Genomic DNA, 14098 nt, shown 5'->3' on the forward strand with positions numbered 1-14098 from the left:
TCTGACCTTTGCTTGCCAGATTCGTCTAAATTGTTAAATGGCCATTGCAACAGAGGAAACTGCCAAGATGATCCATTCATAACACTTACAAAATATAACATATATTTATTTTCAAACATTTGTAAAATATGATTTCAAAGATTTTTTGGTAAGTTATTCGTAGATTTTAAAAAAATATTTTTGTAAATCCTTTTTCGATTTATATTTGTATATAAACAGTAGAACATGACAAACAAAAATTTATTTAGATATAAAAGAATGTTTGATTTAAAAAAGCCATTTTGGAGACAAAATTAACCCAAAACACAACTCAGGAAACATCTAATTTTTGTATGCTTTGTTCTACTATTGATCAAAATATTATTTATTTTATGCTAAAACGCTTTTAAATGTTATGTTAAAGTCAAAGATACATATATTATTTTTTTCTTATTATATATTCAAATTTTTGGGGATTTTTCTAATAGTTAATAATTTTGTAAAAACTTCAATGATATTTTGTTAGGTAAAAGTTTTCTTAAAAACAAAAAATCGCCTAGAAATGTGAATTTATTTTTTTCATATTTTCTTCATTTTTAATTTCATATCTTTGTCTTAAAAAAAAAAAACTTTTTCCTGTTAAAATCAAATGATAATTACCTAAGGGGACGTTGATTATGTGAATTGAATGAGACTGGGGGTGGTTGAGATACCAGAGCATTCGTTATACTGGCCATACGTTGCAGGGGCGATACAGAGCTACCATCCTCCTACAATTCAAATTAGTAACATTTTGAATTAGTCTATTGAATTTTTTACTTTATTTTAAAGTCTATCTATGCTTCTGTCTCTCCATGTGTCCGTTTGTCTATTCATCTGTCTATCTTTCTGTTGCGATACAGAGCTACCATACTCCTACAATTCAGATTTTGTATTAGTCTATTTTTTGTCTATATTTTTTATCTATCTATCTGTCCATTTGTCTATACAACTGTCTGTTAGTCTCTGTGCCTGTCTATTTATATGTCTGTCTGTCTATCTATCTTTCAATCTGTGTTTGTGTATAACTACCTAATTGTGTATTGAACTGACTAACATCCATCTTTATCTAACTATATATATTTTGGTTTCTTGTCTAATTGTCTCTTTGTCTATCTATCTATCTGTTAATCTTAATACCTTAGTTGGAAAGAAAGATTTCTGAATATCCATCTTCTCGTCGTCTTTGCTATTTTCATCAGTGATAGAATCGTCAAACGATTTTGCACTCAAGCTTCCTTGAAGTCGGGCCAGCTCTTCTTGGTACAGGGTTAGTGCCTGAAATAATATAAATAGGGTGGTTTTAGGCTATTTTACTTTAAATTCTAAGTCGATAAACGGTTTCATATATTATGATGATTTTTTTTCAAAATCACTCAACCTTCCTTTAAATTTAATAAAAATACATTAAAATATGGTTTAGTTCCTTTAAAATCAAAACATTTTTACTATTGTTCTATTTAACCTTTTGAAGTATGTATAAGGAATATTAAAAGCAAATTCTATTAACTATTTTTAAAATGACTTCGTTGCAAAGAAAACTAAAAAAATATTGCACAATTCTATATTTTTCTGAGTAAAACAATGATTCAAAGCTAAAGTTCAAACACTTTCAGAAATTTTATCTCTTCCCTTTATTTGGAATTAAAATAAAAAGTAGAAAAGTAGAAATACTCATAAAATGCGCTACGTTTTTTTGGCTCACAATAAAATGTTCTTATAGACTTACTGCACCCTATGCTATTGGAATTAATACTAGTAATGAAAAAATATTTTTTTGGTCAGTATGATGTTTTGCCATTAATACTTGTAGCATTTATTTTTGTGTTTTTAATATAAGCACAAAATAAATAACGCCTTATTTGAGAATAGCTTGAAAAAAGACAGTAGGCTGCTATGCTTTATAGAAATGTGACTTTATGCAAGACTTGACATGAACAATCAAATTAGAAATACCCATAGAGTAAGTAGGAAAGAGTTTTCTTGGTGAAATAAGAAATACCCATAGAGCAACCAATAAAGAGTAAACGTCAATGTAGATTAGAAAAAAACTCATGGAGTATTTTAAACAAGTTTACAATATAAAATAAGAAACATCCATAGATCAAAAAGAAAAGAGTAAACTTAAATATAATCACCCATCAAGTTAAGTTCATAGAGTTATTACACTAAAGAGTAATAAGAATAAATGTAGAATATACCATTTTAACAAGTTTTAAAGGCATTTGTATAACAAGATAATTATCAAAAATCCGCGAATTCTTGATGACATATAACAACAAAAAGACTTGATCAAAAAATCAATTTAAAATTTATGCATTAAAATTTTTGAGAAATAAGGCATGTGATAATTGACAGTTTGAAATTCAGCGCACACAAAAATTGGATTGTGTTTGTTATTTAGAAAATGGACAAGAACACATTGTATCCATTGATAGCGCAGCGTATATCAGAGCTGGATCTTTAAATCATTTTAGTGGTGAGCCAGATCGGGGTAAGCCAACTTTCCACCAATGCAATGAGAGCACAGCATTTTATGAAATGCCGCGCTGTGATTAACTGAAATTCGACTCACCCCGAGCTGGCTCACCACTAAAATGATTTAAAGATCCAGCTCAGTGTTCTATATCCCTAAGGGATCATGATGGATAAGACAAAAGGCGATGAATTAAAATACATTTCTAATGATGATCAATATAATTTTCCCTTCCATATATTTTAATTGAAAAGTTTTGATACTGCTAGTTTGAAATAAACCAACAAAGATGTAATGTAGCTAACAAATGATAAATATATACTGAAAACTTTGGGTACTAGTGAAATTTACAGTCCAATGTCCCCTCCCTCCGTAATAGCACTAAACCTGAAAAGTATTGCATGCGACATCAATAATAAGTTGTTAAACAGGCGCAAATAATTATCATGTACAATCAGAACTTCTGGACAAAGCTAATTGAAGTTGGTTATTAATTTTATTCTAGGGACCGACGGGCATAATAATTGGGAAACAGCTGCGCTATTTGAAAATGTTTTTGAATATTAAAATGAACCCTCATCACATCTTGTTGCAATTTTCTGGCTGCCAGAGATTATTCATATTATTTAGATCGGTCAACAAATACAGTATGACCCTCGAAAAAGTATCTTTAAGGGTATACAGTCCTTATTTCTTAATGTATCACAAAAAATAGCATATGTCCTTGTTCTCTGTACATTTCCACACAAACATATATAAATTTTTTTATTTTACCTCCATTAACACCGGAGATTTTTAGAGCTAAAGTTTTGAAAAAGTGACTGAGAAAAATAATTTTTTTTTGTTTCCCACTATTTTTGGATGGTTAAATTATGTCTTTCTGGTAACTGAAGAATGATAAACAAAGAAAAACATGGTAACTAATTATTTCTTTTTATTCCACCAAAAAATATAAATTTTTAAAAGCATAAAATACTACTGAATTAATTGATTATTTGCAAATTTCAGGCTATTTACTTACCCTTATTTAAGAAAAGGATTAATTATGACAGTTGCTCCGCCCCCTTTTTTGACATCTCAATCACTTAATAGGGGATTAATTAAGCTTTTTAGACTAAAAAATCATTATAATGTAATTTTATTTTCCTTATAACTTTTTTGTTATTAAAGTTATGATTATGAAACAAAAACAATATTCCTGCTATATTCATAAAGATTTATTTCGTTTTTTAATCTAAAACAATTTTGCCTCATAATTAAGTTTTTCAAAATATGATTACACAAGAAAGACTCAAAAATATGTGTAAAAAAAAAGACTTTTAACTTAAAACCTAAATTTTTTGTTTCATTTTTGTATAAAGTTTCTGCTAGTAACAAAAATAATAGGATTTCTATCTTAATTTTGCCAAAAAAGTCAATTTATGTTAAAAGTTACTTTTTGCTCAGTCACTTTTTCAAAACTTTAGCTCTAAAAATCTCCAGTGTTAATGGAGGTAAAATTATTTTTTTTATAAATGCTTGTGTGGAAATGTACAGAGAACAAGGACATATGCTATTTTTTATGATAGATTAAGAAATAAGGGCTGTATACCCTTAAAGATACTTTTTCGAGGGTCATACTGTAGAAAAAATATTTTTCTTTGTTTTTTTTCTCTCTCACTCTCCCCCTCTCTCTTTTTCTCCCTTTCTTCTTTCTCTCCCTCTGTCTGTCTTTCTCTCCCTCTCTCTGTCTTTCTTTTTTCGTTTCTTTCCTTCTATATATTTCTGTTTTACTTATTTTACTCTTTCTCATTTTACAATATCCTATAAAATCTATATGAATATTTAATCTGTGATGCCCGCTATCCGCCATCGAGCAAAGTAAAGCAAACCTTTTCCAATAGAAATATGAGAGAAGAAGACTAATGTATAGTAAAGAACTTGGTCATAATGAAAAAGGAACTATTAGATGGTTTCTTTATTAAGAAATTGTAACAGTTGAAACCTTATTAGAATCAGCTAAAATCTTTTTGTTAAAAAAGAATAAAAAAACAGGTAAGGTAGAAACTTAAACAGTTTTAAAAATCATTTATTCTTTAAAAAAGTTTTAACCGCCGCACGTTTATTCAGAACCAAAACTAGTTTAATAGATTTCTTTAGTAATTAAAGTATTTATAACCATTACAAATAATATTGTACATTTATTTTTTACACTGCATATGAGAAAATTATTTTAGATTCCAACATTATCTTTAAAAAAAAGGAATCGAATATTTGTTAATTAAGAACTGATATGTAATATTTGAATAAGTGTACGCTAACCAGATTCTTTAATTAAAAGAAGATATTTAAAGAAAATTAAATAGGGTTGAGCATGGTATGTCTTTTAAGATCTCGTCAACATATAAAATAATAATTAATGCTCAATTTTCAGGAAGTGTTTATATCGGCTTGTAGTTTTTTTTCATATTAGAAGATATCAGTTCATACAATATATAAACCTACAAAAGAAAAAAACAATCAAGTATCATATGCCATATTTTTTCAATCTTTCATATTAGGGTTACTTTCATCCACCTCTTTAGCGAATCCTCTAAAAACTTGGAATTGTGACAATTAATTTCAAAATTAAAATTGCACTTATAAAAAATGGAAAGGGAGTAGACTCGTTTTTTATTATTTAGTTGTTTCCCTATTTTTTTAAAATCTATTAAAAATTAAGGAGTAGTGTCACTAGCATCAATCTCTCACCAAATTTGAAAACTATTGAAACGAATTGATCTATGGGTTTTAATTAAGAAATTCGACCGTTTATAGCCGACTTTTTTATTGGGAAGAAATTAAAAAAATAAGGCCTTTCATACCAAAATGTGTACAGTTTCTACCCAATAGCAGGTCTGCCGAGTTCTCCCAGGATATTTTTATTGGTGGAGCCTGATTACCTCTCTTTCTTAGTACCTTTATTCCTTTTCCAAACTGTGCAAATTTTTAGAGAAAACTCCCATAAAATCTAATTTGACCCCTCAGGCCCCCCAATCAATGGCATTTAAGAAGTTCAACCCAATTTGGTGTATATGCCATATCAATAACATATCTTTCTTAGGGAAGTTTATTGCCCATTGTCCTATCTCTTAGGATCTTAATTTTTCTTAAACCTCTAACAATAATCCCACTCACCTAATTCCATCTTTTGTTATGTAAATCAAAGGGTTTGTAAAAATTGCTCCACTTGCTAAAAATTGGGTGTTGCAAATTTTTCCTCTCAAATTTGCATCAATCTGATCAAATTGAATGAGCTTGCGAAAAGTTGCCAATTATTCGTAGAAAATTCGCAGAGTTGGGGGGCATTAAAAAAAGAGGATTTTTTGGGGGTTTAGGGGGCAGTGGTAATGTGGGAGTAGACCAGTTTATACCAGGGATATCAAGGGATAAGACAATGTACAATAAATGAATGTACACCTCAAATTAGATGAACAAAATTACTAATAAGTAGTTTATAATAATTGGTGGAAACGTTTGAACACTGTTTTTTTGTATAAATCATACAAGATTTGATTTTAGTAAATAATAAATATTTAAGTTAATGAGAGAAAATGCTAATAAAACTTTGGGTACCAATATCAAATTTTTTCCATTGTTAAAGCATCAGTAAGGGAAAAAACAGAAATAGGTCCAAAAAATCTTAGTTTTCACTGTTTTAAACATCTTTTGGGGAATTTTTATTAACATGTTTGTGGTCAAATGAATACAGGTTCTAACTGTAGTTACATTTCCATTTATTGCTGGCCCATAGAGATGTGAATTGAAAAATATTGAAATTTTAACTGGAAATGCATATTTCATATTTTTTGGAGATAATTTTTGGGGCGGAGATATAAAAACAATTGTTGGCCTCGCCACACAAAATTTAATCATTTTCCTAAATTAATTTCTGCTCAAAAATATTTGTTTTTTGGACTTTAAATTCAATTTTGAATAAGGATTTTTAAACTTTGCAAAAAAAATGGCAATAAATTTTGGCATTGATGGATAAAAAATGTATATGCTCTAAGTACAAAACTAAGGGGTAAAATAGTTTTCATTGTAAGTAAATAGATTTCAAAATTTTAACATGTATATGAGTTTGATTAATAATGAAATGACAAAATTTTCTATTTCAAAAATTTTTGGAGGATGAAAATTATTTTTCTTTTAAAGAGAAAGATTCAAAACCACTTATCTAGAAATCTAAAATTGTCGGCGATTTATTTTGCGACATACTTGATTTCATCATTTTTAGGTAAGTTTCTTTATTGGATTGCAAATTTAAATTATTTTAAAGTAAAGAAATAGTTAGGCAATTTTGGATATTCAAAGAGGCAAAAAAGCACAATTAGGGCAAATAAATTTTAAATTCTGGTCTCGAGGGCAAGAAAAGTTACCATTTATCTAAGTTTTTATGTAAAATAATGCCTTTATATTTCTATAATTACTGTATTACTCACAATTTTAGATAAGAATTTTTAAAAATAAGAAATTATAATAAACGCATTGCAGCAATATTTAATAAGCAGGGAGAGGTGGGGACGTTTGAATAAAAATTACACTGATACCCAAAATTTATTACTACGATATCTTACTCGTTGACTCAAAAATTTTGGGTATATTATTTGCTAAATTTTGATAAGTTAATTCAAAAATTTTAATCTACAATAGGGATGTATATCATTTTCTCATCCAATATCTCTGACTTTAATTAAAGTTTTAACTGCCCAAAACTCAATTATCAACACTAAACTTAGCGTTGAAGTAACAGTTTCTGTTTGTCGGACGTACGAACATACTTTATCTATAGAGTAGCTGCGCAACTTGTGAGTTTTAACTTTTTGAATTCATGTCCAGATTCCTATGTTAATTACAGTTCACTAGTCACTACTTTACATTTTTTAAATTTGATAATTCTATATGCATTACATTTATATTAGAGTATTTTATATATATCTCTATAATTGTTTCATTCCCTTATTTATTTATTTCCAATTACTTATCTTTTTTGTCTCTCTTTCTATCTTTTTCTTAGCTCTATATCTTTTTTCGACTTTCTCTCTAATCCCTTTCTTTCTTTTACTCCCTCTCTCTCTCTCTCTCTTAGCTCCCCCCACTCTTTCACCCTTTCTTTATCTCTCTTTCTTTATTTTGGAAATGTTTATCCTTGTTTGAATAATATCTATCTATTTAATCATCAATTTTTCCCTCTGCTTAATTTCTTTAACTTATATTTTGTAGTCATTTGTTAATCTTGATTATTAGATTCTCAATAGAACGACATCTGATATCAAATATTAAAATTCAGGAATTTGAGAGATTTGGCTTGATAGAATAGTTCTATTCTTATAAGAAATTAGAGGTTTAAAAAAAAAAGGATTTATATACATAAAGTAGTATTTTTTGCCGTTAAATTTCGCTAATCATTAGTAAACCTATTAAATTCTTCGGTGTAGGGAAGGTTTAAGGCTATTCAATTTAAGTCTTGGGATGTTTTTAGGCCTTTAGAGCCTTGGAGCGCACCTGCTTGTTGCTTTAAAAAGCATTCGAAAGTGTTTCCAATAATTATTCTATTGCAATGGGTGGCTTTTTTTGTTGTAATTATAGGCAGTTTTTTTTATTTTTAATGACATTACAAGTGTAGCAATCCCTAACACCCTTGAGAAATATCTTTCAGAAAAAAAACTTGTAATTAGAAATAGTGATTATATATTGTAATAATAATTATTAACAATTCTTAAGCCATATTGTCCACATAATTAAATGGATTTATGCAAAAATGTAACAAGAAAAAAAGTATATGATCTTCCATAAGTAGGGCAGCATTAAATTATAATAATGTGGGTGTCTGCTGAAGAATGATAGGAGGGTGGGGGGGGGGGTGGGGTAGCACGCTCTAAACTCATAAATACTTTACTTTACAGGGATGGACGGCAGTATGTACAAAAATTTTATCATAAGAGGACAATAGAACATTGGCGATTGTATGATTATATGATATGATTTTAGGCGTTGGGAATAAAAAAAAACACAATAAATACCTGTTGTATATCGGCCTGACTTTTAGCCAAATCCTCCGCCACACCGCCGCCAGCCGCCGAGAACGGGTTAAGCGGCGGGAAGCCGCCTTTAAAACCAGCGGCAGCTGCGGCAGCAGCCGCTGCCGCCTCGCCAAAATTTTTGCCCGCAAACAGGCGGGTAAACTCGTCTTTGATGTACATTTTCGCCAGAGGATCTTCAACCTGTATAAATAATTGTTTTAAAATAGAAATCACTTTCTTTTTAACAATCTCCTTCTCCCTTTTTTTCTCCTTATCTTTTTATCTTTCCTCCATTCTTTATTTTTCTTTCTCCCTTTTCTCCTTCTTTTTCTTTCCTCTTATTTTATCTCTTGTTCTCTCTCTATTTTTTTCTTATTTACTTTACCCGCTTTCCTTTTTTTATCCCCCTCCATCTCTTTTATCATCTTTCTCTCTTTGCCTTAATCTAACTCTATCCCAATATCATTTCTCTATCTTTTTCTCCTTCCGTCTTTAGTTCTCAATTTTTTATTTCTCAATGACTGCTCACCTGTTTGCTTGTATCTCTGTCACTGTCGGAGAATCCTTTTCCTTCGTCGGAGGGTGATGGCTTCTCTTGTAAACTTGATGGAGCTGCAAAAAAAAACAAGAATTAGTTTATATCAAAAGAAAGGCATTTGTAAGCATTAAAGGTCTCTTAGATGTCTCTATGTATATCCATTAAGATTTTATCAACGGCTTGGCAGGTCTAATCATAAATTTCAGTGAAATTTTGTGGTGGTCTAGAGCAGGTTTTAAGCTGTTTTTTCGTGGGGGTACGTCCAACCTCTTCCCCTCAACACCAATAAAGGAGAAGCTCTTATAGGCTAGATGCGAAGCCAATAGTTTGTTATAAATAATTGTAGATTTTTCTTCAAATACATACACATTATAAAACAAACAAAAACATAAACAGAGTTTTCAGTAATAAAAAAGAGTTAAGAATTGTACAAGAATATAATAGGGTAATAATCATGTTCGTCTATAATTATCCGTAATAAACAAACCACTATTCACCCCCTCCCCTACCCCTTGTATATCCCCATGGGGAATTATATCCCCCCCTCCTCCTAGAGGGAAAACAAAAAAGAAAGAGGTAAAAAGAAGGGGTATTATTAAAATAGGAAAAAGACGTGGTTTTCTTTTAATTTAGCAAAAATAATTCAACAAAAAGTTGATTTTTTCTGAAGATATTTTAATCAACCACAAAAAACAATACATTTTTTTCAAGAGCTATTACCTTTAACCACCTAAAAAGATTTTTTCTATTTCATATATTAATGCTAAAATCCACGAGCACAAAATTTTTTGCAGCATTGAAGAAATACCAAAAAAGACTTTTTGACTTAACAAGGCTGTTAATAAAAAAGGGGTTCTCTAGTAAGGGGATGGGATATTAAAGGGGTTGGAAAGCTGTTAATGAAAAATTAACTAAAAAGGGGGGCTTAAAATTGTATAACCCAACCCTTTGTTAATCAATTCAAATTTTAATTGATTTTTTTATTATTTTATTTTTGAGGGTTCTTTAAAACTTTTGAATTTTTTAATGATTGAAAAGTAGATGTGTTATTTAGGCTTAAACATTTTGTTCACATCATAAAATACAAAAAAAGAAAGGCAAAAAATAACAAGGGGGGGTTATGGGGTAAAAAGGAGTAAGAACTGAAAAAGGGAAGCGAAGACTTTTGAATTTATGTTTTCTTTGGCTGAAGCACATGAGAACTTTAGTAATTAATACACGACTTTTAAACACTATGGCTTTTTCTGCATAAGGAGCAAAAAAACGATTTAAAATCTGTAATCTTAAATACTAAGGAGCAATTTAGGGTTCTTATGTTAATTGATTTTTTTTTTGACAGTTTGTATTTTTAAATAATTAGATTTTGTATTCATTCTAAATGCCTAAAAATCTTCTAAAAGGTATCTTTCATAATAATTGAATTATGCTTAGGTTGGAAACCACAAAACATTTGTAGACTAATTATCGTAATTTTATTTTCAAAATTAATATTTAAACTATATTTTTTATTCAGTCTAGTAAGGATAGATTTAAGTAACTTAGAGTACTTTTCTTTACAGTAGAATATTTTACTTTTTTATTGGGTTAAAATTTTATTTAAATGGCTGAAAGTTCTTTTTATTTTCTTCAGATTAATTAATTTTCAAAATAAATTTAGTATGGCTTTGAAACCTATTAATATCTGCTGGATGAGAACTAATCCCTAGCTATACTGGAAGCATCATGTATAGCATCATATTACATACAATTTTTCATTAAGAGTGAAATAGAAATTATTAAACTGGAAATAATCTTATAATTTCAATGTTAAAATTAGCTAAAAAAATGTCTATAATACGAAATGATAAATAACATTTACAGCACTTTTATTCATAAATGATTTTATGATACAAAAATGAAAATCTTATGAAACCTAGTTTTCGCGATGAAAAAGAAAGATAATGCTAAGTACATGTGCAAAAAATATGGTGTATATACATATAATATATATACTTTCTTACTTTCTACAATTTTGGAATAATATCTAGCAACCTCAGTTTGACAGATATTGGCAATTCAAAGCATAATATATTACCCACACCATAGCAATCTTAAAACCCCCCGCCCTGCGCCCCCCCCCCTCACTCCATAAGCCGCCTCATTTATAATGAGAAATTCATGCACACATACATTAGAGTTATGCGCACTAACCTATAGAAAGAGAGGAAAAAAGAAAGGAGAAAAAATGAGAGAGAGAACATAATTCTCTTGTCTACCAAAAAGTCTGGGCCTTAAAAATTATTTTATTTGTTGCATAGATCTTAACCCTTTACAGTCGGGCCCCTAGCCGCACCTTAATCGGTCGGGGGGGGGGGGGCGTTCAACGCCCCCCCTTCCTAGATTTCCTCGTACGGGCGGGATTGCAGTACAGGACCTTATCGACTTGATGTACTGTCCAGGTCCTGGTCCAGCAATCCAGGAGAACTAAGGATGACTAACGCACCCTTCTCTGTCCAAACACCCAAGGATATTAGGTTAAGTAACATCCATCAGACAACCAACTCTCTGTGATGCACGACCTTTGTCTGAGAAGTCCTAACTGTGCATGGTAACGAGTTGCGCCTGTTTTGGGCCAAGGCATTCCCCCTACTCTGACTATTTATGTCGCGCATCTGACATAGCAGCAGTAGGAACCATTTTTAACGTCTTTAGTTATGACGCGGTGTCGGCCCGAGATTCGAACCTATCACCTTCCCGACGACAAGCGGATGCGCTACGTGTTGAGCCACGGTCGCGGGTAACGCCCCCCCTTATTATCTCAGTTCCTATTAGAGCTAGAGGGCTATTTTTTTTTGTGCAAGTCCCCTGTTTGATAATGAATTTCCGACCTTTTATAGGTCTAAGTCAATTTTCGTTTCCTTCACCCTTTTATTTAACAACCTTTGTTTTTAGGTCTTTTTTTACTTAAAAATTTCAAACGGCTGTATTTTTCTTATTTTTGAAGCTAGAAGAAAATTTTTTTTTCTAGAAAATGTTTATCTTTATGTAAATTTTACATTAGAAATATCAAAATATAAATTTCAGCGGCCGCAGCTGTACTTGGCAGCTGCCAGCCGCCGCAGTCGGCGGTCGGCGGGAAAACATGAAATTTTAATACGTTATGTAGACATGTCAGAAAAGCTTAAGTTTAAAAGTCTCTAGATCAAAAATTGCGGCCACAGGAGCCTTTTAAAGATTTCTGGAGACCTGGAGGATCAGGACCTGCAGGATCATACCTGGAACCTGAAAGTGACTTGAACACCTGTATTTCATATAAGGATGTACTACTAGAGGATTTTTTAGTAATTTGGTATGATAAAATGCTTTGTTTTAGTCAAAAAAATATTTTTGCTCTTTACCTGGATGACCCTGCCAGGTTTGCTGGCATCCTGTGCCCGCCAGGATGGAGATATTCAAAAAATTCCAACTCTCAGTTATGTGTCATACCCATACTTAAAAAGTCAAGCAGTTTGGGCCCTTTATCTTTCACACACAGAAAATGAGATAGAAAAAACCGGATGGGGGGGCGTTCAACGCCCCCCCCCCCCGACCGTTAAGGGTTAAGGGATAAAATAATGGACGATGAATTGATAAAGTCCCGAATTATGCCTAACGAACCACCAGTTCTGTGGAATAGAATGATTGAAATGTTTTAACACTGCTAATTTCAACCAATCAAACAAGGATACCCAAAGTTTTAAAACCGACAAAAGAGAGAATATGTTCATAAAATTTGGTTGCCTTTATATTATACAGACTAATGTCCCTCCTTGAGCATGTAGAACAATTTTATGATGTCAAAATTTAATATGTATTAAAATCCTATAGCCAAAGTGTTTACAAAGAAAAACAAACTTTTAAGAATTCTTAAAAATAATTTTTAAGAATTGGACTTTGATGAAAGATATTGTGGTTCTAAGTTTCTCAATGTGTTAAAATTATTACAAAATTTAAGATTTTTACTGATAAGCCAATTATAGAGATAGATAGATAAATGGATAGATGGATGAATAGATGGATAGATATCAGAATAGATAGATAGATAAGTAAATCCATATATCGTTGATTGTTCATTTCATAACACAAAAATATATGTTTTTTATCTTGAAAATTATTAAAAAGTTAAAGGGTATAAAAATCATTTTTATCCTTTGTTAATCTGCAATAAATATAAATAAATTATGCATTGATAGAAACCTTACAAATACAAATAATTTGAATTATAAGTAACTTATTTTCATATTTTATTTTATCCTAAAATCAGAGAAGATTATTATGATAATCAAATAGCAGAAACATAGCTTAAAACCATCCTTACACCTTCCCGAAAATGGAGAACTCAATCGGATCAGTGTTAAGCCAAATATTTAAAGACAAAAAAATTGTAGATTGTAGATTGCATATATGCATTTGAAACCTATATCTTTCATATAACGCTATTCTCATAATAAATATAAATTCTGCATAATATTATATGCACAAAAGAACACACACACATAACCAAGTAAGAGATAGTTTTGGTAGCGGGTTTATTTGTATTTTTAAAGTAGCCTTTAGACTATTTTTAGCCCCTGCAGGAAGCTCTATTCCTGCTCGGCCTCTTTCCTAATCAGCCGGATAACAGGGAAGTAATTGGTAATATTAGTTTGTGCTGTTGTAATAATATGCGATTCTGGAGATTTTATTATATAAAACATGTGCGGAAGTGAAGTCACGCCAAATTAAAAGTGTATTTAATGCAAAAATAAATAATTCCTGGAATAGTTATTTCTCGCATCGTATTATAAACAGCTTTCCGCGGATATAGAATGTACAATTATAAGATAAAAACCAGTTTTTTAGCCCCGAGGTGCCGAAGGCACGGGCTAAAAAACTGGTTTTAATTTTATGATTGTACATTTTTATATTCGTAGAAAGCTGGATATAATTCGATGCTAGACATAGTTTTTTCGTATGGATGAGAACCGGTTCCTATCCACCGGATTCGAATGAATACGAGAAAAT

At 30.7% G+C, this 14098-nt stretch overlaps 1 protein-coding gene across 2 annotated transcripts in view; it reads right to left on the reverse strand.

Moving 5' to 3' along the window:
- Positions 1 to 14098, reverse strand: part of LOC145306535 (homeobox protein cut-like) — a 97886-nt gene that overhangs the window by 18550 nt on the left and 65238 nt on the right. The window contains exons 14-18 of one of the 2 annotated variants that reach the window (XM_080148704.1): positions 9068 to 9150; positions 8539 to 8739; positions 1159 to 1296; positions 640 to 749; positions 7 to 84 (exon numbers count right to left, since the gene is read on the reverse strand). In XM_080148704.1, the coding sequence (XP_080004830.1) occupies positions 7 to 84; positions 640 to 749; positions 1159 to 1296; positions 8539 to 8739; positions 9068 to 9150 (610 nt within the window). The remainder of the gene's footprint in view (positions 1 to 6; positions 85 to 639; positions 750 to 1158; positions 1297 to 8538; positions 8740 to 9067; positions 9151 to 14098) is intronic. The other variant, XM_080148705.1, reaches the window with a different exon arrangement.

This window comes from Acartia tonsa, chromosome 14, assembly GCF_053477335.1.
Source record: "Acartia tonsa isolate MP-2025a chromosome 14, ASM5347733v1, whole genome shotgun sequence".
Taxonomy (NCBI): domain Eukaryota; kingdom Metazoa; phylum Arthropoda; class Copepoda; order Calanoida; family Acartiidae; genus Acartia; species Acartia tonsa.